A 13,445-nucleotide genomic window follows, 5' to 3' on the forward strand; every position below is an offset into this window, starting at 1 on the left:
GCATTAGAGAAAAGAGACCATGGTGCATGTTACAACCAAACATAGTATTCGTTCCCACAGATCATCATGCATTATTTAATTCATTTGTTTGTTTTAAGACAGAGTCTCATGTAGCCGAGGTTGGTCTCAGACTGACTATGTAGCCTAGGCTGGCCTAGAATTCCCAATTCTCCAACTTCTACCTTCCAAGCACTGGGTTGACAGCTGTGTACCACCTGGAGGCAGCAAGCTGTTTCTTACAGAGCCTTGTAAGCTTCAACGCCTGCCTGGTATCCTGCATGAATAGATAATTCTGCTCCCAGAAGCCATAGGTCATTAAACAAAACTCCCAGTGCCAGGTGTGGGATACCTGCTTATAAGTTGTAGGCCAAGAGATCTCAGAGGCTTTCAAAACATTGGAAGATGCAGGACATGATGGCTCACACTTTTAATCCCAGGACTCAGGAGCAAGAGGCAGGTGGATCTCTGTGAGCTAGAAGCCAGCCTGGTCTATATACTGATTTCCAGAACAAATAAATTTATATAGATTCTTGTCTCAAAAAATAAAAATGGAAGGTATTGTCATTGCTCTTGATCATCTACCAGGACTAAATAAAAAGATACCCACTGCTAAAGACACCATATACTCCCACAGATAAATCAAGTTGGAACTGCGGCTTCCTCCCCCTCTGGCTAGCTTTCATAGTACTGGAAGGCGTTATGCAGACTGCTGGGGGAGAAAAGGCATTAACAGTCTTACCCAGCTGTGAACCCTGGATCCCAACAATAATGACTTGCCAGACAAGATGGCCTCACACAGGCAATAGTGGTGTGAGTTGGGGGACAACTAACTCCTATCTGATTGGACATGATGTCCTTTCCTTGGGAATAAATATATAGCCAGTACTGAAAGTCCATGGCAGGAGGAAGTTATATACCCTAAGGGAGAACTTACTATGCTAAGTGGACATGCAGCCAAACTGCTATCTACCTCTCCGCCAGAAAAGCTTCTTTCTGCAATGAGAGACAGTTAGCGCAGAGACTCAACTGCTCAGAGGACAGAATAAAGGACTACTGAATCCTCAGTTCTATTTAGGACATTGATATCACCCCTTCCAAGGCCCAGGAGACAACAATGGATTGGATTCTAAGACTCGGGGAATAGGAAAGAGTGCTGTGACATTGTCTTCTGGATAAAACACAGCCCATGCAGTCATAGACACACAGCAAGTATGGCTGACTGCACATAAAATAGCTGGGCAGTGGTGGCTCAGGCCTTTAATCTAGTGGATTCTCAACCTTCCTAACACTGTGACCCTTTAATACAGTTCCTCATGTTGTGGTGACCCCATTAGTTAGAGTGTCTATATAGAAGAGACACCATGACCACGGCAACTGTTTGTTTGTTTGCTTGCTTGCTTGCTTGAGACAGGGTTTCTCTGTTTAACAGCCCTGGCTGTTCTGGAACTCACTCTGTAGACAGGCAGGCTGGTCTCAAACTCACAGATATCCACGTGTCTCCGTCACCACCACCCAGTCACAGCAACTCCTATAAACATTTAAATGAGGCCGGCTTACATTTTCAGAGGTTTAGTCCATTATTGTCACAGTGGGAAACATGGTGACACGCAGGCAGACATGGTGCTGGAGAAGAAGGTGAAAGCTCTACATCTTGATCCGTAGGCAGCAGGTGAGACTGTGTCCCACACTGGGCACAGTTTGAACATATGAGACCTCAAAGCCCTCCCCTACAGTGACACACTTCCTCCAACAAGGCCACACCTCTAGTACTACCAGACCTTACGGGCCAAGCATTCAAACAATTAGTCTATGGGGGCCAATTAGTCTATTCAAACCACCACATCCCCCAACCATAAAATTATTTTCATTGCTACTTCATAACTGTAATTATGCTGTCATAGTGTAAATATCTGATATGCAGATGGTCTTAGGCAGTACTCTGAGGGGTCTCCACCCACAGATTGAGAACCATGGTTTAAATCCCAGCAGAGGCAGGTGAGTTCAAGGCCAGCCTGGCCTACTGAGAAAGTTCCAGGACCACATAGAGAAACTCTGTCTCAAAAAGCAAAACAAACAAATAAAAAAAGACATGAAAATGGGTGGGGACTTTTGGGGAAAGGGGGAGATGCAGGAGTGGGAGAAGAAGAAAGGATAATGGATATGAGCATGTGCATTGTATACATGGATGAAAGTGTCAAAATTAAATTTTTAAAGCTTAAATTTTAAAAATAATAAAAAAATTCTAAGTGACTAAGACTCTCTAAACTTGCTTTGTATCTGTGATAATCTTTACAACATGAAGAGCCACACATATGCTGACAAATGTTGCCCTGGTTCACCTTGACTGTAACTTGACAAAATCTAGAGACATCTGAGAAGAAAGCATCAGCTGAGAAACTGCCAGGATGACTGGTGTGTAGGCATATCTGTGGGAGATTACTTTGATAATTAACTGACATGGGGGCTCAGCCCGTTGCGGGCAGTGCCATCCTCAGCAGGTAGCCCTGGGGAGGTTAAGAGAGCTGGCCGAGCACAGCCAGAGGCAAGTCTACAAGCATTTGCTCCAGGGTCTCGTTTCCCGTTCCTTTCTGGAGTCCCCTTTATGATCGACTGGGACCTGGAAACGTAAGATGAAATAAACCCTTTCCTCCTCTAAGTTGCTTGTGGTCAGCATTTTATTACAGCAGTAGAAAGCAAACTAGAATTGACCTAGACAAGTATTTGCCTCTTTAAAAAGGTAAAAACAAAAATATTGCAACTGGCAAAATTAAAAGAATGAAACCAAAAGATCTTAAAAAAATTAAAACAAGTTTCTATGAGAAAGGAGGGAAGAAATATAAAATCCAAGATGAGACAGAATGCATTCTGAACCAACAGTCAGACGGCATAAAGGGAAAACTGCCTTAACCTCGAGCTGCTCTGAGCTACTTAGCATGAAGTGGGGCCATCAGATCCCTGGTTTTAATACGAAGAAAGAACAGGGGCAGACTGTCAACTTTTCGAACCTCTGCTATGAGATACGCTTTTAAACACTAGGCGTTAGGGCTGAGGACGTACTGTAGGCGATGCAATCACAAGACCCTGGGTCTGATCCCAGCACAGCATAAACATAGGAGTGGCCTGTGACCCCAGCACTTGAGAAATAAAGGCAGGAAGATCAGAAGTTCAAGCAATTTCAAGGCCATCCTGGAATGCATGACGCCTTGTCTCAAAAAGCTATATTGAGGCTGGAGAGTTGGCTCAGTGGTTAAGAGAGCAAACTGCTCTTCCAGAAGGCAGGAGTTTGATTCCCGGGACCATGTCAGGCAGCTCCCAACTACCTATAACTCCAGGTCCATGGGGACCCAATAGACACCTCTGGCCTCTTCACACAAACGAACTTATGCACACAGACACACACATGCATACAAAAAGTGCCGACAGGTAACAATTAGGCTCTATAATGTTAACATCAGGTTTCATGAATTTACATTTTCCTCCATCTAGCACACCCAGCCAGACACATGGGAAATGCCCAGCCCCTTCTGGCCCATTGGCCCGTGAGTGACACTGAGGAAGGAGACAGAGCACAGGAGATACTGACAAACGGAAGGCCTGCTTATCCACAGCCTTAAAAAGACAAGCAAAAATGCAGGAAGTCCTAGTAGCCCAAGAGCCTCATTTGAGTCATCTCACCAAGAGAGGAACACAAGTAAGAATTACTCGTCAGACACTAAAATATGTATGTGGTGGGGGCTGGGACAAAGTGTTTGCATAACACTTTTGATAAAAGCAAATTAAAACCATAGTGACATGCTGCTAGCCGTTACAGTGACTAAAAGTTTCCTTCACGTTGCAAGAACTAGCTCAGTTTTATTTCAATAATAGAACTTGAAAGTCACAAGCAGCAGGGACAAGGTAACGGTTTGCATCAACAAATTACCATACAGAACACAAAAGGAAGACTCTGGGGTGGACAAGGGGCCATGGCAAACTTAAGATATTGAGATCAGCAGAGAAAGCCAAGCAGCAAAGCCAGATGCGGGGACTACAGTGCTCAGGACGATATCCTGGAGAACTCACGATTCGTCTCTATGGCTGAGTCTCTGTGCAGGTACTGAGTGAGGCTCTGTCTATGCAGGCCACCACTGATGATCAAAACACTGTCCACATTTCTTGACTCATTGCCTCCTGTATCTGCAAAGCCAGCAACAACTAAAGCCTTTTCTCCCATGCTTTGACTTTGACATCCTTTTACCCTTGCTCAGGAAAAAGCTCTGTTTTTAAGGAAAAGTGTAATTATTGGGGCCTGCTGAGGCAGTCCAGGATAACCAACTTTAAAGTCAATTGACTGGTCAACCTAAATCAAGTCTGCATCTTGATTCTTTTGTTTGTTGTTGTTGTTTTGGTTTGGGTTTTTTTGCTTGTTTTTTTTTTTCCTGTAATATGACATCACAGGAATGTCACCGGAGGAAGGGGGTCTAAAGATCAGGAAGTATGACACTTGATAATCTATATGCATTTCATACCATCACCTAGCACCCAAAAGTAGAAAGGAAACAAAAATTAAAATACACTAATTGAATTCAATAGTAACTCTTTTTCTCTTTTGAGCAGGTCTCACTATGTTGAGCAGGCTGGCCTCACAGAGGTACTGTCTCATGAATGCCGGGAGTAAAAGGCATGTGCCACCATGCCTAGATCAATACTGCTACCCTTTAAAATCATGTGTGTTGCTGCATGTCAGATTTCCTGGAACTAAAGTTAGGGATGGTTGTGAGTCACTACATGAGTACTGGGAACTGGGAACCAACCCTGGTCCTCTGTAAGAGCAGTAAGTGTTCTTAACCACTGAGCCAGCTCTCTAGTCCAGTATAAGAAGGTTCTATTTACCTAGTATTTATTTATTTATTTCGAGCCAGGGTTTCTCTGGACTATCCTGGAACTCACTCAGTAAACCAGGCTGGCCTTGAACTCAGATATCTGCTGCCTCTGCCTCCCAAGAGCTGGGATCAAAGGCATGTCACTGCGCCCAGAAAATTTTCAAATGCATTAACTTTTTTCTAGTGACAGCATCTAATAACCTTTCTATTTAAATGTTTAAAGCATACACCAACATTAAGGAATTTTTTTTCAAGAATGTGGTCAAAAAAAATGGCTCAGCAGCTAAAATTATTTGCTGCATCAACCTGAGAGGCTGAGTTCAGACCCCCAGCACTCATATAGATTCTGGGTGGGCGTGGCGATCCATCAATAATCCCAACACAGAGGCAGGAAGGGGCTGCTGGGACCAGAGCAAGCTGGCTAGATAACCAAACTAGCAAGATCTGAGTTTAACTTAGAGACTCTGCCTCAACAAATAAAGTGGGACGATTGAGGAAGACACCCAACATCAAATTCTAGCTTACACACATATGTGAACAAATGCACACTACACACACACAGGAAAATAAATGCAAACATTAACCTTGCCATATAAAGACATGCTGATAGCACACAGTGATCTCTCCCACTATTGGCCAAAACATGTAACTTTAACTTCCTCTTGAAAAAACGTGTATACTTTCAAATATTTGTAATACAGGTCTATTGGTGGGTCTGTGTAACTTTCTTTTGTGTGTGTGTGTGTGTGTGTGTGTGTGTGTGTTGTTTGTTTGTTTGTTTGCTTTTGTTTTTTGTTTTTCCAAGACAGGGTTTCTCTGTATTGTTTTGGAGGCTGTCCTGGAACTAGCTCTGTAGACCAGGCTGGCCTCGAACTCACAGAGATCCACCTGCCTCTGCCTCCCGAGTGTTGGGATTAAAGGCATGTGCCACCAATGCCGGGCTGTCTGTGTAACTTTCAAAATGATAGGCAGTTACAGGCTTAACTAACCACAGAAAAAGCACAAACCAGGCTGGGGAAGAGTTTACAGGGTACTTGGCTAGCATTAGTCAAGGCTGTCAATGTCATAAAAAACAAGGAAAGGGCCAGCAAGATGGCTCAACACGAAAAGCACCTGCTGCAGGGGGCTATGGAGTTGGCCGGGTCTAGCTGCCTTGAGAGGCTTTCGTCATGCTTTCAGGTTAGAGTCTATGGCTCCTGGGGCACCGTGTGCCTTCCAGGTCCTGAGAGACTGGCACACTCCCTCAGGCAATGAAGCATCCAGGCCACTTTGTGTTTCTGTTCCCTCAGAAGTCACAGAAGCATGGAAACTTGACAAGACAATTGGTCTTAGACATTAATCTTGTGTATCCTGTAAAGCTTGCAAATTTCATTGTATTCTGGCAATTGTCATTATAGTCTGTTTCTGAAAAAGGTATGAGAAGTCTGATTGTTCTCAATAAAATTGTCACAAGCCTGACTTAATTCCTCACAACAATATCAGATGATGTGGGTCCTGTAAGTAAACACTGGCACTTACAATCTGCTCCTGTTCCTGTGCCATGGCATACCTAAAGGTGAAACACACACACTCACAATTGAGACAGACAGACAGACAGACAGACTGACAAGGAAATAGAGCTGGCAAGATGGACCAGCAGGTAAAGTAGTCACTCACTGCCAACAATTCAGGCCTGATGACCCAAGGTTGCTCCCTGGAATCCTCATAAAAGCAGATATCTCTGCATATGCAAACCACACACAAATTAAAAACAAAACTAAGAAATTTGAAGAAAGATTAGGGAGACACAAGAAGCAGGAATAATACTCACAAATCAAAGGTTATTAATGGAAAAAGTAGTGAAATTCAGATAAAAAAAACTCAGTAACCCATTAACATCAATTCCTGGTAACACTGAAATGTCAGTCATAGGGGACTCTGTAAGCAGAATCCCAAACTCTTTTTTGTTTGTTTTTTTGTTATTGTTGTTGTTTTTTCTTCAAAACAGGGTTTCTCTGTATTGTTTTGGACTGTCCTGGAACTTGCTCTGTAGACCACGCTGGCCTCGAACTCAGATTCGACTGCCTCTGCCTCCTGAGTGCTGGGATTAAAGGTGTGTACCACCAACGCCTGGCTCCAAAAGCTCTATTCTATAACCTAGTACTTTTCTAAAAGTTTATTTTTAACATGCTACAAGACTGAGTTTATTATTCTGGAGAAAAGACTTTGTATCTTAAAAGAGATCTACATTGAAGAATGCTGTAAGAAGCCCTGGCAAGGCTTTCTGTTGCCTTTCTGAACATTCTAAGTATTCCAAATACACCACCTACACCTTCTCACAAAAAAAAAAAAAAAAAAAAAGAATTTAGCCAGGCACAGGAGAAAGGGAAAGGGACAGGAAGTTACTGTTCCATGTACGCGATGTTCCAGGCTGAGAACATTATTACAAAGTTCTGAAGGCAAATGATGGTGATGGCTGTACAACACTTTGAATATATTCAATGCCTTCAATGCCACTGAGCAACACACTGAAATGCAGTTAAAATGGGAAACTTTATATTATGTATATTTCACAACATAAAGGAAAGGGTACAAATACATACCATAGCATAGATAAAATTTAAATAACATTATCTAAATTTTGTCATACACAAAAGACTCATGTGAATCTGCTGAAAGGAAAATGTTCAGAATCTCGATACATATACCTATGAATATTCAAAAAAAAAAACACCGAGCTTTAGTTTAAATTGTTTGTGACACATGAATTATACATCAATAAAACTGTTAGGACCACATTGATTTGACCCCTAAGGAGAAGTGGTATCGCATCAATTATAGACCCACATTCCATTGCCATGCTGAGAAAGAACAAAGTTAATAAAAAGGCTGACTCAGGATGGTTGGTAGGAAGATGAGGAAAGGCTGTGCCTGATGGCATGGTTCTCAGTCACAGGGCAAGAGCACAGGCAGGGCTGTAAAACAGGAATGAATCTGGCCAAAGACCTTTATCCTGGTCTTCCTCCATCACTGAGCCGCTCATGCAGAACAGTCCTTTCATCTCCACCCCGAGCAGCACCAGCTACATCCGGGCCTGACCTGGAAGACAGACTCAAATAATGGAAGACTTTGTGGAGAATGTACCAGAGATTTCTGCTTCTTGTAGCTTGGGTAAAGGAGAACAAGATTTGTACACGCACAGACTCTCTCCAAAGCTGAGGCTTGCACAGGGAAAGATGAAGGATGCAGCGAAGGCTCACAAAATCACCCAGCTCTGTAATCAATCCAAAGTCCCTAAAAACAGAGAGGGCAATGTGTAAAGAAAGCAAGGTGTCAGTCTGGGGAGTGTCACAAACATGGGGTCTTGCCAGTAACAACAATCCCAACCTGAGGAATACCTGTCCCAAAGACCCAGGGGAGATGTCATAGAGAGAGTAGTCAGTTGGGAATTAAGTCTACCAATGCACAGAATTGAGGTTAGAGCTGGATAAGAGAATTGAAGCATCACTCAGTGAATATTAAAAAATTATAAAGGCTCTCAAAGCAAAGCATTTATAAGTTTAAAAGATTCACTTTTAATTACATGTGTTTTAGCATGTGAGTGGGTGTTTACAATGCCCATAGAGACCAAAAGAAGGCATCAAGATCCTGTGGAGCTGGAGTTACAGGAGGTTGTCAGCCCCCAATGCAGGTGCTGGAACTGAGCTGGGACCCTCCGCTATAGTACAGTCTCAACTGCTGAGCCATCTCTCCAGTCTCTCTAGTCTTTTCTCAGAAAGTCCCAGTTTATGTTGGGCATCTGAGCACACAAGTCTGCATACCCTCCAAAAGTCTATTCAAAAGAGAAAAAGCTTTAAAAAAGACATCAGAGAACAAAGATTCACTAGCAGTTGGGCAATTTCAACAACAAAAACAGAATTACCGACATCTCACTGAAGCAGATTTATAAATAGAGCAAGAAAGAATTGAGCCTAATGGAGAGGGCTGGAAGAGAGGAGACGCTATCCCCAGCCCAGAACCAGCAGGTGTTACATCAGCGGTCCCCAACTTGTGGGTCCTGACCCCTTTGGCAAATCTCTATCTCCAAATACATTTAATTATAATTCATAACAGTATAAAATAGTTATAAAGCAACAATGAAAATAACTTTATGCTTGGGGTCACCACAACATGAACAACTATATTAAAGGGTCCCAGCATTAGGAAGGTTGAGAACCACTGAGCTAGCCCCATTACCAGGACTGACAGACAGAGAAGCGAGAGGAAAGGAGCTAATGACCCACATGACACACACCTCTTACAACCCTCCCTATATGCAGAAGCCGGGGATTTAAACATATATGGAGAAGAAGAAAGAAAGAAAATCGCAGGAGTTTCTCCAAAATAGCCAAGTGAGCTGCCTATGAGGGACACTAGAAGCCTCCAGCAATCACACCAGGAAGCACTCTGCATTCTGGCTGGAGGGGTCTCAGCATGACGTCTGCTCCCACTCCTATTCACCTGAAGCTGCGAAGCAACCGCCACACCACTTTACAGACACACACCCTCCAAAGGCCCTCATTACCCTCATATTTGCACAGAAGGAAAAGCACTGGACTGAAGGAGCCTACAAAGTATAAGGAGGGGCCAAGGTCATTTTTAATCCTATAATTATGCATGATTCAGAGGGATAACATTAGAAAAAAAATCAAACCAGAGACACTTCTAACTAAAAAATCATAACTTTCTTTAGGGTTTTGTGTTGCTGTTTGAGGCAGTATGTCACTGGTCAGGCTGGACTGGAGCTCCTTTTGTAGCACAGGCTGGCCTCAAACTTAAAATCCTCCTGCCTCAGTCTCTCCTAAGGACTGAGATTTACGGGATGAGCCACCATGCCTGGCAACTTTGGTAAATCTCTGTTGAGAACAAGGAATAAAGCTAAACTTATTTTAAAATAATTTCTCACTAACTGAAAACGAATCAAGAGGCAAATCTACAACCTAGAGAGGGCAAAGTCACAAAATAAGGCCAGCCTCCAAAGCTATGGTGGCCCTGAAGGTATCTGTCAATCTGAGAGAGGACTGAGAAGGGCCGTTTGGCAGGCTGAGGGAAACAATTGATAAACCTCAGAGTCTGTCCAAATGGGAAGGGAGAATTAAGTGGGAGTCTCAAAATCACTACTAGAAATAACAACAGCCCATCTATAAATTAAATACTATAGGCTGTCACAAGTAACGTAATATTAAACTTTTACACACCTAACCACATGGTCTTATATAATAAAGAGAACCAGAATTATAAGTAAAAATAACCTGCAGTTGTGATTGAAGAATTTAACAGTCAATTCTTTCTTGGTAACTTATAAAATGAATAAACAAAACAGAATACTGCACAGTATTCCTTGACCTCGTACCTAGCAACTAGAATACTCTCTCTTCAAGCATACACAGAACACTGCCAAAGATGACCTACACTGGGCTATAAAGCAAGGTGGGCAACTAACAGAAGCTATTTTAATTCAAATAGGTAGAAAGACAAAGATCTAAAATTTAAAGAGAATACTCAAAAATCTAGACTTGAAGCAGACACTGGAAAGGTATCTTAGAAGGTATTCAAAACGAACATATAAAGAGTGTCAGGGCATGGGTTGGCACAGGGAGGCAGAACAGTAAAAGAGTAAGCAAAGATGATGATGATGATTGTTATTATTATTATTATTTACCAGCACTTAGGAGGTGATTGAAAAAAGAAAAGATATTCAAGGTCATCTCAAGTTACACAGTGAAGAGTTCAAGCTTAGCTACATGAGACCCTGTCTTTAAAAGTTAGGAACTTTGGGCAGAGAGGTCACTCCATGATTAAGAGCACTTGCTGCTCTTCCAGAGGACGTGAGTTAGTTCACAGCACCCAGTTTAGCAGCTCACAACCACCTGTAACTCCCGTTCCAGGGGACTGGATGCCCTCTTCTGGCCCCTGTGGGTGGGTACCTGCACACATGTGGCATATCAAACACTCTCTCTCTCTCTCTCTCTCTCTCTCTCTCTCTCTCTCTCTCTCTCTCTCTCTCTCTCTCTCTCTCTCTCACACACACACACACACACACACACACACACAAAGCATACATATAAATAAAAGTTAATCTTTTAAAAAATTTACACATTGTTTCTAACTACTAACATGATTAGGGACAAGACTGATATTTAAGGATGGAGATTTAAGTGGGATTCAAACTCTAAATCCAGCTAACTCCACTAGTGGTTTTTTTGTTTTTGTTTTTTGTTTTGGTTTTTGGTTTTTACGAGACAGGGTTTCTCTGTATTGTTTCAGAGGCTATCGGTCCAGCCCGGCCTCAAACTCACAGAGATCCGCCTGCCTCTGCCTCCAGAGTGCTGGGATTAAAGTCGTGCGCCACCACCGCCCGGCTCCACTAGTGTTTTTTATATTCACTCCTTCTTTTAAGCTAACGGGTTTAAGCTAATTCCCAAGAATGGAAAATATTTTTTCCATAAAAATAGGAAGCAGGGAGAACTGTTGCCATGTATACAGAGGAGAACCAAGCATCTGTCTTTATATGTGCAGGGGAACGATATGTGGAGATGTTGAACTCACCTTCTAGAAAAGCAAATTCATCCACAGCTTCTATTGCATTATCTGAAAAATAAGGGAAAAGGATATTTGATTAGCTCTTGTCATTTGTACATCAGACCCAAAACTGCACAATCCACTTAATACCAAGGCATGGGGTTTTATGCAAATGATATCACTTATAAAATACATCCCTTGATGTCCTGAGATCCAATTCTGTACTATTAATTCTTACATACTGTCTCTCTACAAAAGCCCACGCAAACTCTGTTCAGTAAGACCTCCTACAGTTCTATTTAATAGCTAAATTTACATTTCATGCCACTCTAAAGTGGAATGAGAGTGGGAACACAGAAAAGAGTGAGAGACAATCTGTTAAGCCTTACACATGCCCATGGGTTACCAGCTAGACGAATAAATCAAAAACCAAACTCCCCCCTGCCTCAGCGATGCCCTGTGAACCAGCTAAAAGAGAGCCTAGCTGGCGGGGAGTGATGGTGCACACCTTTAATCCCAGCACTCAGGAGACAGAGGTAGGTGGATCTCTGAGAGTTCGAGACCAGCCTGGCCTACAGAGCAAAGCTCTAGCTAGGCATTATTACACAGAGAAACCCTGTCTCGAAAAACAAAAACGAACGAAAGAAAGCAAGCCAGCCTAGCCCATGGTTCCCTTGTCCACCCTGAGGTAGCACAGTGACTCTACCCAAATCTCTCCTCTGAAGAGTTTTCCTCTTTCCTTGTTGAGCACAGCAGTAGGCATCTTTTGCAATCGTCTCCACGAACAGCTCCTGTGAAACAAACAATCAGAGGGAAGACTGGTTGATTCTAATCCACTGAGGTGGGCGACCCTGTGTATACGTGGAGCAAGAAGGGTGAGGGGGACTCTATCACACAGGAAAGTTCTAGAAGCTAAGGTTGCCCTGAACTTCATGAAGATACTTCTGCTATTCCTTTCCCTAACAGGCTAGCTCATCATTCCCCTGCTGATACTTACAAATCCACCCCACTCATTCACTTAGGGACCCCTTCAAGTTCTGTGTGAGCCACCGGAGACGCAAGCCAAACTTGTGTGGGCCCTCGAGAAGAGGCGAGTGGCTAACAAACTCCAAGGGCCCTGCAGAAGCCTTCCTGAGCCTCAAGACAAGTCAGGGCCGCATACCTAGGCCCGCCCCCTCGCGCCACGCCCCCAAAGCCACGCCCCCGACCCGGCGCCCTTGCTTTCCCGCCGCACCGCGGCACGCGCCAGGATAAAGATGGCTTCCTGTCCCGCGAGCGTTACGTCAGGGTCCGCCTTCACCAAAGCCTTTACTCTCGCCAGAGGCAGCCTCGAGAGCCGAGCCCCGGATGCACTCGTCGGGGCTTGGGCCTGCGTAGCTGCTGCCTCCCCTCCGGGAGCCTCCTCCTCTCTGGGCGTCCCGCTCCCGGCCGCCGCCGCCGCCATCCCCACCCTGAACGTGCTGCGCGCGATCGCCGGCTGAGCGCGCACACGCGGCGCAGGTCCTTTTCCCGCGCCGGCCGGAGGCCACGCCCCTCGGTGTGGGCGTGGCTCCTCCCTCACCAGGCGGGGCGCGCCGGAAACGCCCTCTCTGGCTCTAGCGTCTGGTGCTGCCTTCCGGGCGACTTCGGCCTGGAAGCGGCCGAGTGTAGCCTAGCTGAGCCGGAAGTCCGGGTGCCTCACCCCGTCCTCAGTCAGTGCTGAGAACTTGAGTCTAAGCTGCCCTTGGGGCACCACGGGCGTCCCTACAGCCCAGCGCGGTGCTGGCCAGACCTGGACCAACACTGGTGAACATATTTAAGGTGGAACGGGACGTTTGACTTGCAGAAATGGAAGCAATTCTGGCCAGGGTGAAGTAACCAGTCCAGAAAGGAGTGCGGACTTAGAGAACAAGTTATATCTTGTTGTTAAAACGCCTAAAAAAAAAATTAAGGGTTGAATGAACTTGTGTTTTTTGTAGGGTATGTCAACATTAATTGCATTGGGTTTGTGCCTTAAAATACATGCCAAGTAACTTCAAAAATTAAAAAACAAAAAACAACTGT

At 44.2% G+C, this 13,445-nt stretch overlaps 1 protein-coding gene across 3 annotated transcripts in view; it reads right to left on the minus strand.

The window, feature by feature from the left end:
• Pole4 (DNA polymerase epsilon 4, accessory subunit) overlaps nt 1-12,919 on the minus strand; it is a 37,434-nt gene extending 24,515 nt beyond the window's left edge. The window contains exons 1-4 of one of the 3 annotated variants that reach the window (XM_005078289.4): nt 12,637-12,907; nt 12,109-12,193; nt 11,430-11,471; nt 7,376-8,135 (exon numbers count right to left, since the gene is read on the minus strand). In XM_005078289.4, coding sequence (XP_005078346.1) covers nt 8,122-8,135; nt 11,430-11,471; nt 12,109-12,193; nt 12,637-12,846 — 351 coding nt within the window. In that variant the 5' untranslated portion in view covers nt 12,847-12,907 and the 3' untranslated portion in view covers nt 7,376-8,121. Of the gene's footprint in view, nt 1-7,375; nt 8,136-11,429; nt 11,472-12,108; nt 12,194-12,636 lie in introns of those variants that run through there. The other 2 variants (XR_005873940.1, XM_040738105.1) reach the window with 2 other exon arrangements.
• Nucleotides 12,920-13,445: the final 526 nt, after the last annotated feature.

This window comes from Mesocricetus auratus, unplaced genomic scaffold, assembly GCF_017639785.1.
Source record: "Mesocricetus auratus isolate SY011 unplaced genomic scaffold, BCM_Maur_2.0 Super-Scaffold_100676, whole genome shotgun sequence".
NCBI lineage: Eukaryota > Metazoa > Chordata > Mammalia > Rodentia > Cricetidae > Mesocricetus > Mesocricetus auratus.